Genomic DNA, 20632 nt, shown 5'->3' on the forward strand with positions numbered 1-20632 from the left:
CGATCGAATTCGGTGGTTTGGGTTTCCAGCCTTGCTTCCTTGACCCGTTCAGCCCCAACGTGACGAGCTTTAATCGCATCCCAGAGTGCCTTTTAGGACTCAACGTCTCCAATTTTAATAATTAGAGATTCTGGAATTTCCTGATAAATCAAACCCATTGAAATTCTTCTCTGTTCCTGGATCTATTTCTGTCCATGCCTTGTGAATCCGTAACACCACCTTCATTCGTAGTACCCATATGGTGTAATTGGTTGAGTTGAGCATGGACATTATACTGAAGTCGCTCTAGTCACCTTCTCCCTTCCTGGAGCACTGCCTGATGTCCCTTCATCTCCTGCCATGTCGACCAGCTTCTTTAACAAGTAAGTAAATCGATCTCAAAGTCTTCTGTTCTTGGCTCTGATACCATTTCAAGATCAAAAAACAAATAATATGGAAATAATCTCCAATTTTATTGAGAAAATATAACTCTAAAAACTCCATATTGTTTTCTGAATAACATCATACCAATCATTATATATATAATATATATATATATATATATATATATATATATATATATATATATATATATATATATATCAAAGTTGTGGTTTGTAAAGAATTGCATTATTTGCACAAAATAGCAATGCACTTTCATGGATTTGTTTAGTATAGCATCTTACTTTTGTTTCTTCTCACATCAGTGTTGCACTTAAAAAAATCTATGTAATTACAGCAATGACATTCAAATACAAGACAATTTACAATGACATAATTTGGTCTATTTTTTAGAGTATACTAATTACCGTACAAGGAAACGAATTGAAAGTACAATACCGTAAAAGAAAAAAATATGAATGTCGTTCTTAATATTAGAGCTGCTCAATTAAGGGCTCACGATTTGCGACTTCAAGTAGTTCTAACATATGGTAGATCAATGATAAATATATCTTGGTCAATTTAACATCATGTTTTAGTAAAACTCAACTCGGTAATTTTGCCACCTCTAGTTTTAGTAATATAACTTTATTTACGTTTAGCTTTTGTATTTATAGAGGACAGGAAATTAAACATTGATTATGTGCCTAGATTGACCATCCTCCTTCACGTTTCATCTTCAATTTAATTTTTCTTTGACTACCACAGTGTTGCTGTGCTTAGCACGTTTCACGTTTCATCTTGGTTATTTTGCCAAATTTGCCCTTGCCCCTGTCCTACTATCATTTTAACAGTGTCCCAAAGCTTGACATGCATCTTGTGTAGTATAGAAAGGCTGTTTGGCTCACATTTTATGTGAACCACCTCTTAAGCTGCAAAGATTAAATTGGAAGATATAAAATATACGAAGTTCAAAGTCTATGAAAATAAATTACGACATATAATGGATACTGACCTTCACTTGGAGGATAGGTAGACAAGGAGTTTTTATAGGATTGATGTAAGATTCATATTTGTTGAATCTTGATGACGGTATATCAATTTTTTTGTAAGAACGTATCTTGTAAATTTGATTTTGCAAAATCTCTACCACAAAAACATTTAATATTTTATTTTTCACACATTACTTTATGACATGATAACCAAAAAATATTTTATTTTTGATTCTTTGCTAAATTGCTCATTGTAGGTGTTTTTTTTAAGATATGAAATTTTATGATGAACCCCTTCAACAAACCAACAAAAATCTTATTAGATATAGAAATTTACATTAGAGATGAATACACCAACCATCTCATAAACACTTTGATTTTTTCACCTTTTTATTGGATAATTTAATAAATTTACTTGTCAAATATAGAACATCACGATATCTAAAATCCTAATGCCAGAAAAACAACATTCCTGAACAATATAATGAAGATACAAAGGATTTGAAAGCTAAAAGTAATCCACTTGATTCTCAAATGGTGAAACAACATTCTCTTAGGTAATCCCCAAGGAATGGAAAACAACATTCCTGAACTGGTAAGCATATTATTTGGAATGCAAGCACCTATTCCAATTTTACTCCCACCCATTTCCACCACAAGTCGGTTTTGAAGCTAAAAGTAATCCACTTGATTCTCAAATGGTGAAATTGGACTCTTTCTTCAAACATATGTGACAAAAGTGTTACGCAAAACAATAGAATGAAGATACAAAGGATTTGAAAGGGAACACCTATGCTAACTTTTAAGAATAACATGTAACACCTCCTCAATAAAAACAAGGAATATAAAAACTCATGAGTATAAATCTCCTCAATAAAAACAAGGAATATAAAAACTCATGAGTATAAATCTCCTTATTCCTGGATAAAGCCCTAAGTACATCAATCTCAGTATGTTATAACAATTATGCATTTGATTTCAAAAATCTAATACTTTCAATCAAAAAAGAAAGGAGCATCAATTTCCAGATTCTAGATCTAAACAAATTCAAATCAATGAAGAAGAAGAATAATTAAACCTCAAAAGTATAACTCTTATAAGGACTAATAAAAGTCTAGAAGACCAAGAATGTAATCCTCAGAAAAGCAAAAAAATAAGACACGGGCTTTGTTAAAGGGCACGAAATAGAGTCTCATGAATAAGGCGGTCACAAAGGAAGCATTTTTAGAATGATTACTCCTTTCCCTGCTTTTTATACAGATTTAACAAAGGTTTTTGCTAAAATTTTTACACCCCAATATTATATTTTATCTTTCAGGATTTTGTCCAAATTATTAATAGGGGCAAAATGCATTCATGATGTGAATTTTGAAATTTCATCAAAAGGTAACATAACCCAAATCTTCAAGAATTGTATGTAAATTTATCCTTGAACATCTAAATAATCTAACATTGAGGGGTACCGTTTATGCTCAACATAGGAACGTGTAGTTACATGCAGATGTCGTGTGATTAATGATACCAGTCTCAAATTAATTCTATTATATGAAACAAAATCTTGTAAAACCCATAAACGTTTGGCCACATACCTCTATATTACCATCGATCATTGGAAATACTTTAATGGGTAATTTTGTTCTATTGTTAGTACCCAATACATAATTTTCATCAGAGAATATTAATGATTCTGTAACAATAATTAAGTGTGAACATACGGGAAAAACATACAATTGAAGTAAAAGAATAAAAAAGCTATGCCTAACCTGCGTTGAAGGATCATGAAACATCAATACATCCTCAGTAGATAGAGATCAATGGAGACATGTTTGGATGTGAATTTGGGTGTTTTGTGGATTATGTGGTTGACGTTTTATGTTCAGGAAATCGGGATAGTCATCAATCATCAAGCGAAAGAGATGAACTGTGGAATTGTATGTTGGAAAAATTAGGGTTTTTAGTGTGAATAATGTCATCGGTGTTCTTGGGGAGGAATTCAGAGTTGTTCTTAAAGGGGATGGCGAGGTTAAAAACACAATTGTTGTGGTACGTTACGTCTTTACGAATGTACGATTACGTGGCGTGAAATAAAACCTGTAGATTTGATTTTAAAGGAAGGAGAAAAACAACGTTTTTATATATAATAATGATATATATATATATATATATATATATATATATATATATATATATATATATATATATATATATATATATATATATATATATATATATATATATATATATATATATCATCGGTGCCCTTTTCATTTTCACGCCTCTTTTGGCTAGGGTTTTATATCATCGGCTTTCGCTCAAAGCTTCAACCACGACTTCCTCCCTCAACCTCCTGCTGTCACCCTCGTCGTCCGTCAGTTCCGTGTCGCCGTCCGCCATTGTCGTCGCCTCCGTCACTCCGCAATGTCGTGACGATTCCCTCCATTTGATTTCAGCATAGTTTAAGGTTCGAACGTGGTCTTTTCGATTTTCCTTTGACATTCAGCAGTGTGTGGTTAGCTTCATTCCCCCTTTCATCTCTCTCGCTCAAACACACAAAACTATGTTAATTAGCACAGCTGTTAATTATGTTGCATCTACTTGTTTTTTTGTTTTCAAAGTTTGATTTATGTTTGATAGTTTAGAAGAGATGTTATTGCCATATCCAGTTACGCATATCACTACAAGCTATTTCATTAATTTAACATACAGTTCATCTGGCAATCAATTTTAACAAAAGGAACTTTTGGCTCATGCATCCATATTTAACATACAGTGTCATGGATCTACGAGTGTTTATCTGTTGGATTTACCATTATTTATTAGTTGATTCTTGACTTTCCGTTGACTTCATTTTGACCGAAAATTCCTGATGCTATTGGTTATGTTACATCTACTTGTTTTGTGGTTTTCAAAGTTTGCATCTACCCTGTCTCTGTCTCTATCTCTGTGTGTGTGTGTGTGTGTGTGTTTTGTGTTGTGACTAATTTAAGTGCAAAATGCAGGACGAAGAAGTTTGGGTCATCATGGCATCGAAACCGAAATACATTCCTGGCCTCATTCTCAAAGAAAAGATGCCAAAAGGATTTGAAACTCATGTTAGACATTTTATCACCAATTCTAAAAGTGGGGGGAATGTATCCATAGATTCTGTTGAAACTCTTGTGGCCAAACTTATAAAGGCTGATGAACATGTATGACAAATTAATTATATTTGTTATTATTTTTTCTTAAGTTTTTTACTTTAACTTTTGTTTGAATAGGTGAAAAAATACCGTGGTAAATTAGGCCATCTGAAGAGGTTGGCGGAAATAGAGGTGGACAGATTGTTTACTGAGCTATGTGAAAAGGATTTCGAAGAGGTTGGCGGAAATAGAGGTGGACAGATTGTTTACTAAGCTATGTGAAAAGGATTTCTGCGAAATACTAAGGCATATGTATGTAATTGTTTTTGAAAAATCTAATATATTTTTTTCTAAAATTGTATTTAATGTTTTCTATTTGTTTTTCTCATAATGCTACCATCAAGACGAGATTTAATGCTTAACTTGGACTAACAAACCGTTGAGAACAGCCTATACCTACTCCAAATGATTCTAATTTTTTTAGGAAAACTAGGAAGTAAGTTATATATATATATATATATATATATATATATATATATATATATATATATATATATATATATATATATATATATATATATATGACAAAAACAAATGGAAAAAATTAAATACAATTTAAGAAAAAATATATTAGATTTTTTTAAAAAACAATTACATTCATATGCCTTAGTATTTCGCAGGAATCCTTTTCACATAGCTCAGTAAACAATCTGTCCGCCTCTATTTCCACCAACCTCTTCAGATGGCCTAGTTTACCATAGTATTTTTTCACCTATTCAAACAAAAGTTAAAGTAAAAACTTATGAAAAAAATAATAACAAATATAATTAATTTGTCATACATCTTCATCAACATTTATGAGTTTGGCTACAAAAGTTTCAACAGAATCTTTGGATACAATCCCCCCACTTTTAGAATTGGGTCATCATGGCACCGAAACTGAAAATACATTCCTGGCCTCACTCTAAAAAAAAAGACGCTAAAAGGATTTGAAAACCTTAAAGATTGTTACGGGAAAAGGCGGAGAAACCCATGGAGAGCCTGCTATCAGAAAAGCTGTAAGTATTAATATTATTACACTAAGATTTGAGAAGCGTTTTAATTTAATTTCGTGTTTTAAATTGCATTTCAGATAATTAAATTTGCTGAAAATGAGGGTTTTCAGTTGACACCAGAAAGTGGAAATGACGGGGCTTTAATGCTCACCATGAACGAAAAGGTTCAAAATTATGAAGCCTTTAAAGCAAATTGATGGTGATTATAGTGTTAAACCATATATGAAGGAAATTTTTGGTTTTAAAATTTAGCAAAGTTAAACATATTTGTTTCTACTCACTATGTCAAGATTGTATTTTCTTGAGGGTTGGATTAGTTTGCATGTTATTTCTGTTTCACATATATACTCTTAGGCTAAAGGGAGTGGTAAGTTTCCTGATTGATCGTACCCTTTGGTCTTCAGCACTGAAAGGTACTTCTTTAGTGTACTCCTTTCTTTAGTGTACTTGCTTCTGACATAATATTTGCCTATACATAGACCAGCCTTTTAAAACCTTGCATGATTTAGAACAAGTGTTTAATCACAACTTTAAGCCTTTAACAATTGATTACTGATACAGATGAAAATGGAGGCATGGTTGACCTTCCATATCCCCATCCCGAGTGTTTAATTTCGTCCTCATCATCATCCCTGATGGATGCGTGGAACCAAATGCACTCTCCTTTAGATTTTGGGTTTTTTGTTCCGGACCATTACCGACCTATCCGTGACATCCTCGATCTCTCAACATAATGAAATCAACTTATGAAAAAAAAAAAAAAAAAGTCTAGTTTAATACATGATCAAAATTAGTGGTCATAATCAGATTGTGTTTACATCGGTCATAAAGTTTAACAAACATTTAAAAAAAATGTGACGATTTGGTACATCGACTGTTGAACGAAGTGACAATTGAGGAACTTTTGGAATTGGAAATATAATTTGCTACATGCACTCTGTCTCTAGTGGTCTAATATAGATCAATTAATGCTTACTGGGCTTAATTCAAATTTAATAAATTATATATATATATATATATATATATATATATATATATATATATATATATATATATATATATATATATCCTTATTAATAAATGAAAGTTTTTTTTACCACTTGTCTTCTTCTCATTCATTTGGATACATGATATTTTCTAGATTTTTAAAATTTTCTATTTCTCACTTGTCATTTTATTGTATTTTTCATTTTATTAAATTAAAATTTCATGTTTAATGTGTAAGGTAATATATATGTAAAATATTTATTAGAAAGAGTTTATATATCTAATGTATCAAATACATTAGAGTTTCATTAATTTTAACAATTCAATTTTTTATTTCATTTTTTCTTATAAATTCAAACTTTTCAAATTGTTAAAATTTCATATTTTTTTTAATTAAACCCATGTAATACATGAGTCTCACACCTAATATATATATATATATATATATATATATATATATATATATATATATATATATATAACATCATCAAAGCGGGGTGGGTTGGGGATTGGTATCTCCGATTTTAGCATAACGAGGATCCCCGCCCCTATATCCGATACCCGTTTTTGTGGGGAATACCCGTTCCCTATTGGGGCGGGTCAATTGGGTTCCTCATCAGGCCAGGTGAAGTTTCCATGCCTAGTTATTGGTAGATATTCTTTGACATTTTTATTCATTTGTGTTCTTAGACTAATAAGAGTAAGCACCCCGGGAGGTGCTTAGGTGGAACTTTGATTGTGCGGTGTCTACCCTTGTGTGAAAAGCCCTTCTTGCATGTTTCTCTGCTTCTTTCATTACAACGGTCACAAGTAGTTATATTTTTAAATTAGTGTTTTTTAACCATTATTAATAGAATACAATTTATTTTCATTTCATACAACCAATATACTTTTTACTACAATTTTCTACTACTAAAACACTACAATTTCTACTACGAAAATGAATCCAAACAACCTTCTCACCAATTTCACCCTAATATCCCGCCGAAACAAATTGTGTGCAAGTAGTTGAAGAACACCGATAACAAATGTTTTTCCTTTGGATTCGTCGATTTACCGATCACAACATTGATGTCATATATTTTCAACCCCACTCCCACCCAGTGGCTAGTTTATGTTTAAGTATGGTGGGTCACTTGATCCACCTTTTTTTTTTGTATAATAAGTTATATAAAACTAAAAATTGTGACCTATCTAAAAAAATACAAATGAATCACCTTAATATCTTTGGCAATAAAAAAAATATAAATTAGATTTTGAAGTCCATAAATTTTAATAGCCCAATATCTTTTAATGTATTATCCAATTTGCATAGTCAAATACAATTTACAATAAAAAATAAAAAAATTGAATAACAAATCAATCGTTTCACAGCACGTTAACCTTTGATCTTCAATTTTTCATAATCGTCGATTCAATTTGCAACCGCCGATAAATATATTCTACTTTGTTAAAACTAATTAAACTATGTGGAAGTTTTATTTCCGATTCCAATATTCCATAAGCATCAAAAAGTCGACAAAGATCATTATTGTAATTCGTGAATTGAATATTCATAATTTAGTTGTAGGTTTAATTGCATTCAATGTGGGGTTTCATTTCTTTTCTTTTTCTAATTATTGGTTGTTAATATTTATTGGATAAACATCAAAGCCAAAGGCAAAACTATCGAATGTTTGCTAATAATTAGTGAATTTATTTTTCATTTTTTTTATTGTTCCATGAGTTCACACTACCTTTTTTTGTTTTAAAAGTTCAATGTGAATTGATTATTTGATTGTTGTTTATATCAGAAATTAAAATAAGAATGTCTTTAAAAATAATTTAATTTCTTTGATTAAACAATTTGATCCGATCAAAACTTGTAACTTATATATATATATATATATATATATATATATATATATATATATAATAATAATAATAATAATAATAATAATAATAATAATAATATCGACTTTATTTAAATAGTAAACCATATGATTTTATGTTCTAGACTCGCCACTGTTTCCACCCAAACAATTTCACTACCACCAAATACCACAATTTTTTTACTTTATTCGACCCCTTAGACCAACCTTATTAAAAAAATGATCATATCTCACCGAATACGTTCAATTATTAGGTAATTTGAAAATAAATAATGCCTATAGAATTCATGGAATACGTTATTGTTGACAGAGGCGTAGCCGAATGGATGCAATGGTGGACCTTGGCCCACCCCAAATAAGTTTGAGGTTATATATATATATATATATATATATATATATATATATATATATATATATATATAATATACTAGGTGTGAGATCCATGTATTACATGAGTTTATGTAAAAGAAAAACTAAATACAAAATTCTAAACATTTGAAAAGTTTGAATTTATAAGAAAAGTGAGAAAATATTGAATTATAAAAATTAAATATATTTTTTTTTAAATTTAAACAAATAACTTAGATAAATAAATAAAGAAAATTAACTAATGTTTAATTTAGTAATTTTGAAATTAATAGGAAAGTTCATGAAATTGATATGAATTTATTATTTCATTTAAATTTAAATACTATTTGAAGTTTAATAAAATGAAAAAACCATAAATATATATATGTGGAATAAAAATTAATTTAAAATAATCACAAAATTACGTGTGACAACATAAATGAGAATGTGACATGTGGTAAAAAGATCTTTATTTATTAGGGAGGATTTGTGTTAAATAAAAGGAACTAATGATATGTCATACCCCATTTAAAACTTCAAATTCCTAATGTAATTCATATTTTGTAAATTATTTTACATACTCTAAACAAAAACCATGATAGATTGTCGATATGATTATTAATGTAAAAATTAAATCTCAGATAAATCTAGTTAGAATATAATGGATCAATTCACATAAGTTTGACATTAGATTTTCAAATATAGATCGGAGTTAAGAGATGTGTTTATGTTTGATTATAAAACAATCTAACATGTCAAGTTGGTCTAAACAAGAGCAGTTTAATCATCAAACGAAAACGTTGGTACAAACTTTATTTCCCGCTAATTATAAGGGTTTTTTTTTCTTCAGAAAATATATGTATATATAAATTACCGAAAGATTAACGATAAAACTGTTAAAAAGGTGGGAAAAAAAACATTGGAAATTTGTTGAGGGTTTCTTGAAAATCAAAAAAGAATTTCAAGAATATGCTTTTTTACAAAGTACAGAATCAGAATAACGTAAAATGATTTAATAGTATATTATGTAATATTATGTGTAATCTTAAACAATTACTAGGTTGGATAGTTGGTATTTAGTCGGTGTGTAAAATGATATTCAATAAAAAAAACTAGGAAGAAATGTGTGAACCAATGATTAATGATAATTGGTACTGCATGTAACCCATGAAGATGCCTTCATGGCTATCTCTGTTGAAATATTAATAATAATATATCAATCAAATATTTATAAATGAGGGTTTATTGTGTTACAAGTTGGAATTTGCAGGGTGTTGTGAAAAACTTTTGTGTAGGTTATGCACACGGATCTTTTATTGTCGGATCTTTCTTGTATCCGGGTTGAACCAGAGTATAAAAGTGAAGAGATGCTTCTGGATCGATTAATTCAGTCATTTTTCCAGTCTTTAGATCAGAGTATTAGGGTTTTATGATAACTTGTCTCTCTCGTTAGTTCATACCGTGTTCTTGATCTTTGTTCATTGTAATATGATTGTAATATACAAATAGTGTAAGATGATCAGTATAATAGATTGAGTGTTCATCATTGAGAGTAGAATAGATTGAGTGTTCATCGTTGAGAGTAGAATAGGTTGTTGTAGTGAGGTTTTCGGTTGTAAGTACATGAAAAACCTTCTGTTTCTTTGTCATCAAACGATATAAGAAATGAAGATGTTGGGAATGATTTGGTTGTCGTATTTTATCATGGTATCAGAGCTGTAAGGCTGAGGGATTTCTCGTCATAGGGATGTCAAAAAGTCCCGTGAGACCCCGTTCCCGTGGGGGCCCCGTCCCGTTTGGGGACTTTTTTTTAAAAAAAATCGGGGGGCGGGGACGGGGGCGGGGGCAAGGTTAACCCCCGTTTTAATTTCGGGGGCGGGGGCGGGGGTAGGCAATCCCGTCCCGAAATCCCCATGGGGACCTCGTTAATAAATTACACATATATTTACATATATTAATTATATAAATATAATAAACTATAACATGATTTTGAGCTTCCAAAATTCATCAAAAAACATGTTTTTAAGCTGTTAGTATAATTTTTTAAAATCCCATAATTTTTTTATTTTTAACATATAAAATTTTGTTATAAATAATTATTTGTTACCTAAAAAATAGCTTATTTTAGTCTAAATAACAACTTCTTTTAGCCCAAAAAAAGTAGCCCAAAATCAATTGGGGCGGGGGAACGGGGGCGGGGGCGGGGATAATAAAGGGGATTCGGGGGCGGGGGTAGGAACATTGAACATTCCGAGGGCGGGGGTGGGGGCGGGGGGACGGGGAAATTTCGGGGGTAGAGGCGGGAGATGCACTCCCCGCCCCGTTTGCCCCCGTTGACATCCCTATCTTTACCAATTTCTTTGCAAATATCTAAAACTATCTCTGTTGAAAAGCATTCAACAATTTGCTTTTGAGTCCTCGGGCACGTCACTTGATTATTTTGAAGAGCATTTTCTAAGGTAACATTGCGAATGCCTTCATTATGGTCTCTCAAGAAAGATAATAACTCCAAGAAAAGCCCTCTATTAAGAGAGTCACTCGACTTATCATGACCCCGAAATGGTAAACCATTTTTCAATAAAAATTTATAACACCAAATTGAAGCACCAAAATGAAGTTTATAATTACTCTCCTCAATCTTGGTTTGCTTGTTGAAGACTGCACTAATAGATTGTTTTTCTTTCAATAAAATTCACAATTTTCTTTTGCTTTGTGATGAAAACTATCAATACCACCCATATGATCTCTCAATGATTGTCTTTTATTCCAACTATCAAAACCTTGTGAAACAAATGCATCTCTCCCATGTTGTTTTCCCACCATGTCTCCACATACATAGCAAAATAAACAAAATGCTTTGTTCTCTTTTATGCTATATTCTAACCAATCAAAGTCATCAAACCACTTAACAACAAAACGTCTTTCTTTTGAACCTATTTTCTTTGAAGGGAATATATGACCCCTTGGTTGACAAGGTCCTTGAAGCAAATATGCCCTCCTTATTTCATCTCTTTGATTTGGATGGTAAGTTGTAATCTTTGGTCTTACACCCGGGTCTTTTGGAAGATCTTTCAATTCAACATTTGTAATTGGAGTAGTTGTAGGTTGTGAATTTACATTAGAAACGAAGGGAATGATTGATTAGAAGGGCATGGTCTTTTAGAGGATGCTTCAAAACTTAAATCATTGGAGCATGGTCTTTTGAAAGATTCTCTAACACTTGATTTATTAATGCTTGTTCTTCCAAAAAAAGACCCAATTTTATCCTAACAATTCAATATCAAACAAATAAGCCATCCAAGATTCCATGTAATTTCAAGTAATTTAAAGGTTAACAAATAACAACTACTAATTTCAAGTAAACAAGTAATTTCAAGGTTAACAACTACTAATTTCACCTAAACAATAAGAAATTTAAAAAAAAAAAGCAACTAATTTGACTAATTTCATAAACCTAAAATTATTAATACTTACTTGTTTCATTGTATTTGTAGGATTGAAAGGAGTTCCAAGCCAAGCCAAACAAAATCGAATGGTTGAACACTTGAATGGTTGAAATCGATTGAAAGAAGCAAGTCCCAATGTCCGATTTTTTTTCTTCGTCGACAGTCTTCACTTCACAGTTCACAGTGCCAATTTTTTTTTTCCTGTAATCTCGCTCACAAGGCCAGCACTCCAATTTCTTTTCTTCAAAAGCCGATGGACACCTAATAGAGATTGGGTATTGGGCTAATTCTATTGGTTAAAAAATTAAATAAGCAACTTGGGCAGCTGGGCTACAAACTCAAAATGCATTTGGGCTAATTCTAAATTGAGGTATTGGGCTAATTTTCGTTATTTGTTGGACTAGCATTTTTTATAGTTTTATTTTTTGGGCCTCGAATTCTCAAAAGTATAGTATCACCCGAACGAATTTGAAGCCGGTGCACCTAATAGAATATATATATTTTACCCTAACGGACCGAAGCGGAGCAGTGGCTTGGGACCCCCCCAGGCACCACACACATCCGCCACATGATGTGAGGAGAGTTAACGTCTTCAATATGATGGAGTTAGCAAAAAAGAACAACCATAAATTTTTTTGAAACCACATGAACCAACTTTAATGACCTAAAAAGTTTTGGCTAATTTTTTTTTTTTGAAAACCATATTTTTTTTTTTAATTTGTGTTTTATAAAAATCATTTTAGAACTCTCTTGCCAACAAAAAAATATATCTTACAAATCTATTTTATAAAAAATGAATATTATGCTGTCATGGTTTCTTTTTCAAGATGATCATTCATATACTATGTGTGAGACTCGTATATTATACGGGTTGATTTAAAAAATAATTATACTTAACGTATAAAAATGAAATATTTTTAATGTACAACTTTAAAATAAGAAAGAAAAAAAACGTATTTATTACAATTTAATATCATATATATGGTATTTAATACTTTACATATATAAATATACGATTTTAATTAAAAATTAAAACAAACTAAAACTTAACAAATAGATAATATTTATTTCAAAATTACCACAAAATAACAAGTATTAAAATTCATAAAAAATTAACAAGTGTCAAAAATAAAAAGTAAAAAAAAAAAAAAACTTTTATTTTTATTTAGTTATTAAGAAGGATTGTTTAATAATTACTCGGTGATTTATCACTTTAGATAGCAACCATCTGTTCCTATTATGATACGTGTCAGAACTATACGCAGTGGCACAAAATCCCAAACCCACATAGCACTGTATCTCTACGTGTCATCAACCGACGCAATTTGTGCAAATCTATTTAAGGCATATTCCAATCTTCTTCAGTTCAATCTACCATCCAACTAAAAGAAGATCATAAAAACTTTCTCAAGTGAAACAAAATGCAGACAGGCAAGAATACAGGAGCATCCGTCAAGGAGTCGGCGTCGAACATGGCCGCCTCCGCCAAAGCTGGAATGGAAAAGACCAAAGCCACCCTTCAAGAGAAGGTTTCCATTATTGGTTCTTCTGTTAATTTCGCGTATGATTTCTGATGATTACCATTTAGCATCTCATAGTTTGTTTTTGTTTTTTCGGGAATAATAGGGGGAGAAGATGACTGCTCATGACCCGATGCAGAAGGAGATGGCTAGGGAGAAGAAGGAGGAGAGGAAGCACGAAGCTGAGTATGAGAAGGAGGCGGCTCGTGAGCACAACGCTGCACAGAGACAGGCCGGGGGAACCACCGGTGTTACCGGCCACCACACAGGCACCGGCGGCACCTACCTTTGATGGGTTTGCATGCATATAGGAGGTTGTAGTATGGAATGGATGCATGCTTAATAATATGTTTCTGTTTGGCGTTTTTATCAGTCGTGCTTTGTTTTGTGTTTCTTTTTGTGGTTTGTGAACGTTGTACAGTTTGCATATGATGTACTCGGGAAGTACCCGTCGTTAATAATACCTCGTTTTTTAATTAGTACGTAGTGAGTCGGTTATCTTGCAATATATATAATATACATCCGCTATATATATCGAATATGGTGAGTTTTTAATTATGGAACTAGTGAAACTGGACCATGAAAAATTGGCATTAAATGAGATGAAGTTCATGTCGATCGCTGTCCAAGTGTCTATGCCCAAACAACTTTATGTCCTATCATTCCAAGATCACCATTTATTTTTTTTATTTTTTTTACTTTTTATTTATTATTATTATTTTTTTTTGTATTTCTATAAATTAGATTAATTTGTTTACTCAGTTGGAGTGAGTATTTTAGAGGGTAAAGCTTAGAATACCACCTTTCTTTATGACGGTACCTGCGGTATGTTTTTAAAACTCAAAATCAAGAATCAAAATAAAAATAAGAAATACTTTTTTTATGATAAATTACGCTGAAATCTAATGGTTTTTAAAACTCAATATCAAGAAAACAAATAAAAATAAGAATATTTTTTATGATAAATTACGACTGAAATCTAATAGGTTTTTATTGGATTGTTTTATATAAAGTGATACATGTGAACCATAATTAAACAATAAAAAAATCAAAATTATTAATAGGGAAAATAAATGGTTATAAAAATAATTAAACAATAAAAAAATCAAAATTATTAATAAATTATTTTAAATAAATTACTAATTAAAAGATATTTTTATTTATTTTTATTAGTTATATAAAATTATAATCGTTGATTCAAATAAATATATAAAAATAATTTTTAATATATATTAGATTTTTTTTATGTGTGAATTAATGAAAACAATAATATAAAATTTAAAATTTAAAATAGAGATAAATACAAAATAACATCACATTAATGAGGTGGTATAATAAATTTAAAATAGAAAAATGACAAGAATATATTAATTAAAAGGTAATATAGTGACACATGGCAAAAGAACTACTATTTTATTAGTATAGGGAGCTAATACATAACTTTCCACAAAGTATCAAAAAGCCCGAATTATCTGAATCCATAAATGTTCGGATTGTCAAAATCCGTGTTCGGATTGTCAGAATCCATAAACGCTTAATTACACTATAAATCCATATTAATTTAATAAAAGCGATTTGAATTTAACCCAACTCTGATAGCCTAAAACCGATTTTGAATGTATATTTTGTTGAATAAATATATAATATTTGATGTAAGATGCTAATAATTCATAAAAAAAACATTACGCACACTATGATAAATAAAATCTTTATATAAGAATTGTTTGAATGATATTTTATTCATTACGATCTATAATAAACATAAAACCAAAAAATAAAACCAAAAGTAATGTGTAATCTTTCTACCTAATAAAAGAGTAGCAAATTTGCCACGTGTCAATCAATTAGTACTTGAAATTAATTATTTGTCACTTGTCAGTCTTTGGTTTTTTCTCATTAATTAAATTTCCACCAATTCACTCCTCCCTTTTACACAGATGAAACATGTCAGCAAAAAATTAATTTGTAATATCTGTTGCCTAATTTATTACAATTAATATTTAATTTATTTTATAATTGTGGTTCCCACGGGTTATAACCTAGTTCTTTATATAATAATGAGAAATTAAAGTACATTCTTTTATGCTTATAATTATTTCTACCCATTAAAATTATGACAAATCATTCAATTTAATTCAATATAATTTTATTTGATATATTCCTAATATAGTCTTAATGAGTTAGTTAAAAAAATATGAAATGATACTTGTCTTAATTTTATTAGATAGAAATATTTATAGGCATAAAATTAGGAAGCAATTTAATTTCTCTATAATAATATGTATTTTTTGGGGTAATAATATCCAAAAACATCTAATGTTAATTATACATCTTTAATAATTTAATAATTAATAATATTTTTTGAGGTGCACAAGTGGATATAATCAAACACTTACGTTTTAATAAAAATACTAGTTGTAAGACTCATGTATTACATGAGTTAATTAAAAAAAATTATTTGAAAACTTTCAATTTATAAGAAAATAAGAAAAATATTGAATTATTATACTAAAAATGTTTTTATCTTTTAAATTTAAACAAATACTAATATAAATAAATAAAATAAACTAATCAACTTTAATTTTGAGAATTTTGAAATTAAAATGTAAGGTCATTAATAAAACAGACATTTATTTATTACTATATTTATTGTAATTATGAAATTAAAATATTATGTGGAATTAATTAAATACAAAAATTCGTAAAATGACATGTAGAAAAAATTAAGGGTTATGTTATAAACCACGTTTAACCCCCTTAGAGTCAATCAAATCAAAATTTTGACATTTTATTTGATATCATTTTTTTTTCTTTTTTTTCTTTTGTTGTTTTTTTTCCTATTTTGTTTTTTTTTTTTGTTTTTTTAATTCTTTTTTAATTTATATTATTATTATTTTATTATTATTATTATTGTTATTATTATTGTTGTTATAAATTTCGTACAAAATTTTAACATTCGGACGACATTATAAATTCGAACGGCTATATAAAACCGATTTTTAAATTTTTATTATATTTTAATATTAATACTATTATTGTTAGTATTATTATAAATTTCGAACAACATTTTATAAACCGTACATTATAAATTCAAACGGCTATATAATATCGTGCTCGTGTAACAGCCCGAAAATCCAGGTAAGCTTTATGGCCCTTCTATTTTGAGAGAGTTGACAATTTAGTCACTTGAAGTTGTATGGTGGATTGGTGAGTACGCTGGGCGTACTAAGGTATACATCGCGCGTACTCACGCGCTTAAATTGAACGCGGACTCGCCCGGGTACGGTGGGGGTACCTAGGGGTTACGTTGGGCGTAGCGAGCCCAAATGCAAACCCTAATTTCTGGCTTTTGCACTATAAAAGAAACATGTAGTCCTTTGCCCTAGCCACCATATCCCCTTGAGTGAGTCCTTAGAGAACTGAGATTCGTGCTTTAGCTTGTGTGTGTGTGTTTTGAGTTTGAAGTTATCTTTTCAAGGTAAAGAAGGAGAAGAAGGAGCCATTGTTGGAGCTAGAAGTTGAAGAACAAGTGTAGATCCGAGTTCTACAGTAGTTGGAGATCCTTTCTGAGGTAAAAAGCTCAAAGCTTTCCTTGTTCTTCATAAGTTTTGCTTTTTGGACCATTTTTAGTGTTTTTGGTTCAAAGTTGGAGACTTTGTGTGCAAATAGTCTCCATGAGCTTAGATCTGACATTTTCTAGTGAATATTGTGTTGAGGATTCATAAAAATCCAGTCTTGGACGTGGATCTTGTGTCATGCATGAGTTATAGTCTCATTATGGAAAGAGAAAAGGTGTTTTGAGCACAAAGTGACCTTTACAGCCATCCAAAGGCTTAAAGGTTTCAACTTTACGGATTAAGTCACATTAGAGGAGTCAGATCTGAAGTTTGGATGCAAGTCTTAACTGATTAAGACCTGAATGAGATGGATAAGGAAACTGGGCATTACGCTTGGCGTAATCCCAGTACACGCGGCGTAAGAGGTTGCATACCCCGATTCTGTGAAGGCTCCGGGTACGCCCAGCGTATACGTTTGGTAAGCGCAGCGTAACCCGGAGGGTTGACTTTTGTTGACTTTTAGGGTTTGGTCAACTTTAGTGTAATTGAGCCAAGTAAGGGGTAAAATGGTCTTTTACCTTCCTGAGAGTGATTAGAGGGAATGGTCTAGCCTAGGGAAATGTGTTGATGTTGAGTGTTATTTCATATGATTAGGCGGAGGCTAGATTTTATCCCACGAAGTCCGAGATTTCTGAGATTTACGAGTTACCGAGCTACACGAGGTGAGTCTTCTCACTATACGTTACCTAGAGTGGTATTATGTGTTGACCAGAGGGTCTTATGTGTTATGTATGAGATTATGCGCTATGTGATATATGTATGTTGTATGATTTTATAGACTGGGTCGGAGGGCCCAACGATACAGACCGGGCTGAAGGGTCCAACGAGCTATGACCGGACCAGAGGGTCCAACGAGCTACGAGACTGGAAGGTCCCGCGGAGATACATCGACCGGAGGGTCATGCTATATCCTCGAGTGGCGTATGTGTGGTATGCAGTATTTTGGGGAACTCACTAAGCATTTATGCTTACAGTTGCTGTGTTATGTGTTTTAGGTACTAGCGAGGACCGTGGAAAGGCGCCAGCATGACCTGTACACACTAGAGGAGGGATTTGATTTTGGGATCTTGGGATATGTTATGTTTTGATAACTATGGTTGAATACTTTTGAGAATATTTTTATATAAATTTGGTTGTTGAAAAATGAAAAAATTTGTTTTGAAAATTACGTTGTTACAAGTTGGTATTAGAGCCTTGGTTTGAGGGACTTGAATGCACCTTTGGGCGTATCTGAACTCAAACCAAGGATTTGAGAAATTTTCAACAATAAAAAAAATAAATTTGCTAAAAGAGCAAGGAGTTTTGAAACAAACAGAGCAGAGCAGTGTGTACGGTCAGCCGGCGCCCGAACGGTGAATCCCCAAAATACCCTTACATTATGTGTTATGAGATATGCTATGTTATGTTATGCATGCTAGAGTAGGCTAGGTATTCATATTAGGACTAGAGTGGCCTGATTTGTGATGCCTTAACCTAGGAGATTTCTACTGCTATGAGACGCCTTGAGAGCGAGTAAGTAGCAGTTAGGAGCTCATGAGAGGTCTATTGGAGGGTAGCCAATGCATAGCGAGAGTAGAGTACTTGCGATCCGAGATCCAAGGAGGAGGACTTGGGTTGAAGGATGATGCGATGTGGTCAGTAGTATAGGGCCTGTACTACTGAAGACACCGGATCAGTAAGCAGCCCAATTAAGAATCCTTTGGGTACTGGAGGACGAGTAGGGTTGCGTTATCAAGTGCGAGTATGCTCGATCGAGTCTCTGATATTTTTATGTTGTATTTCAAAGGCATCATGGTTGGGACACGACACACACCTGAGAGCAGTGGGGTCAGTGACGAGGAGATCCGTCGATTGATTCTTGAGGTGGTGGCTGCTGCCATCCGGGCTGAGATTCCAGAGATGTTTGGGGACATCAAGACCACACTGATTGAGACCTTTGACGAGCGGTATGCAGCAGTGACTGAGGCTGCAGCTGCTTCAGCTACTGCTGCTGTTGCTGCTGCCAGACCTCAGGGAGGTGACTCGTTGTTGTTTCGGGAGTTCAGCAACACGAAGCCACCAGAGTTCGATGGGATGCACGACCGATTGCTGCAATGAGATGGATCTCTGACATCAAGGGATGTTTCTAAACGTGTTCTTGTCCAGAACACTTGAGGGTGCGGTTCGCTCTGAACCAGCTCCGCTTGGGAGCGAAGGATTGTTGGAAGTTCGTGACGGCGAGCTTCACTCTGGAAAAGATTTCTAAGGTGACCTGGGAGAGGTTCACCGCCATGTTCAGAGATGAGTATGTTCCCCCGGTGGAGAGGGAACGGTTGATTCAGGAGTTCTTGACCCTCAAGCAGGGTATTGATTCTGTTACAGTCATTACCAGGAAGTTTCACGAGAGGGTGATGTTTTGCACTGAGCAGGTGTCTACTGAGCAGGCTCGCATGAGCCGATACCTGAATGTTCTGAGGAGAGATATTCGAGAATTCGTGGCGAACTCGACTTACCGAACATTTGCTGAGCTCCAGGAAAATTCCCGGAAGAGGGAGATCGAGTTGGAGACTCAGGCCAGGGAGGAGGCCGAGTCACAGAGGATGGATCGGCGGCCAGCTCAGTCTCAGCCGGCAGCCAAGCGGGCTAAGCCCGCTGATTCGAGATCTGGGGGAGCGAAGGTGCGCACTTGTGGGAAGTTCAGAAAGAGTCACGAGGGGACGTGCCGGGCAGGAGTATGATACAAGTGCGGGAAGGAGGGGCATATCGCGAGGGATTGCCCCAAGGGATTTTCGGTTTGCTTCCGTTGCAACCAGACCAGCCATCGGAAGGTCGAGTGCCCTCAGCTACATCAGGGACCTGTGCCTGCGACTAGGGCTACCGGGGTTCGGCCAGTGAAGGCTAAGGCGCCAAAGGATCGTGGGAGGGCCTTTCAGTTGACAGCGAAGGAGGTGCGTGCAGCACCCGACGTTCTGGCCGGTATGTATTCTTCTCTTTATTTATTTGAGTCTGAGATATTGTGCTTATATTATGTTATGCATAGGTACTTTTTTTGTGAATTTAGTGCCTACCCTAGTGTTATTTGACTCGGGAGTGAGTCGATCTTTTGTGTCGTTAGCCTTTAGTCGTCATATCAGTATTTGTCGAGAGGCCCTGAGTCGACCTCTGCGAGTTTCTATAGCTAACAAACGAGCAGTGTATGCCACAGAGGTGATTCGAGGATGTAGAGTTGAGATCTTTGGTGTGGGGTTTCCGATTGACCTAGTCCTGATTGCGATGGGGTACATATGTGTCATAATGGGCATGGATTGGTTGAGCCAATTTGGAGCTACCATAGACTG

At 33.0% G+C, this 20632-nt stretch overlaps 1 protein-coding gene and 1 long non-coding RNA gene across 2 annotated transcripts; both read left to right on the forward strand.

Moving 5' to 3' along the window:
* Nucleotides 1-3615: 3615 nt before the first annotated feature.
* Nucleotides 3616-5972, forward strand: LOC145018088 (uncharacterized). Its single transcript, XR_013666823.1, has 4 exons — nucleotides 3616-3813; nucleotides 4352-4540; nucleotides 4610-5529; nucleotides 5604-5972. It is a non-coding gene; the product is annotated as an uncharacterized LOC145018088 (long non-coding RNA).
* A 7589-nt stretch (nucleotides 5973-13561) lies between these two features.
* On the forward strand, nucleotides 13562-14177 carry LOC145017848 (11 kDa late embryogenesis abundant protein-like). The gene is made up of 2 exons (XM_078975804.1): nucleotides 13562-13707; nucleotides 13805-14177. Exons 1-2 carry the CDS (start codon nucleotides 13600-13602, stop codon nucleotides 13988-13990), a joined length of 294 nt encoding a protein of 97 aa, XP_078831930.1. The 5' UTR covers nucleotides 13562-13599; the 3' UTR covers nucleotides 13991-14177.
* Nucleotides 14178-20632: the final 6455 nt, after the last annotated feature.

The sequence above is a fragment of the Lactuca saligna genome, chromosome 9 (assembly GCF_052625555.1).
Source record: "Lactuca saligna cultivar CGN05327 chromosome 9, ASM5262555v1, whole genome shotgun sequence".
NCBI classification, from domain to species: domain Eukaryota; kingdom Viridiplantae; phylum Streptophyta; class Magnoliopsida; order Asterales; family Asteraceae; genus Lactuca; species Lactuca saligna.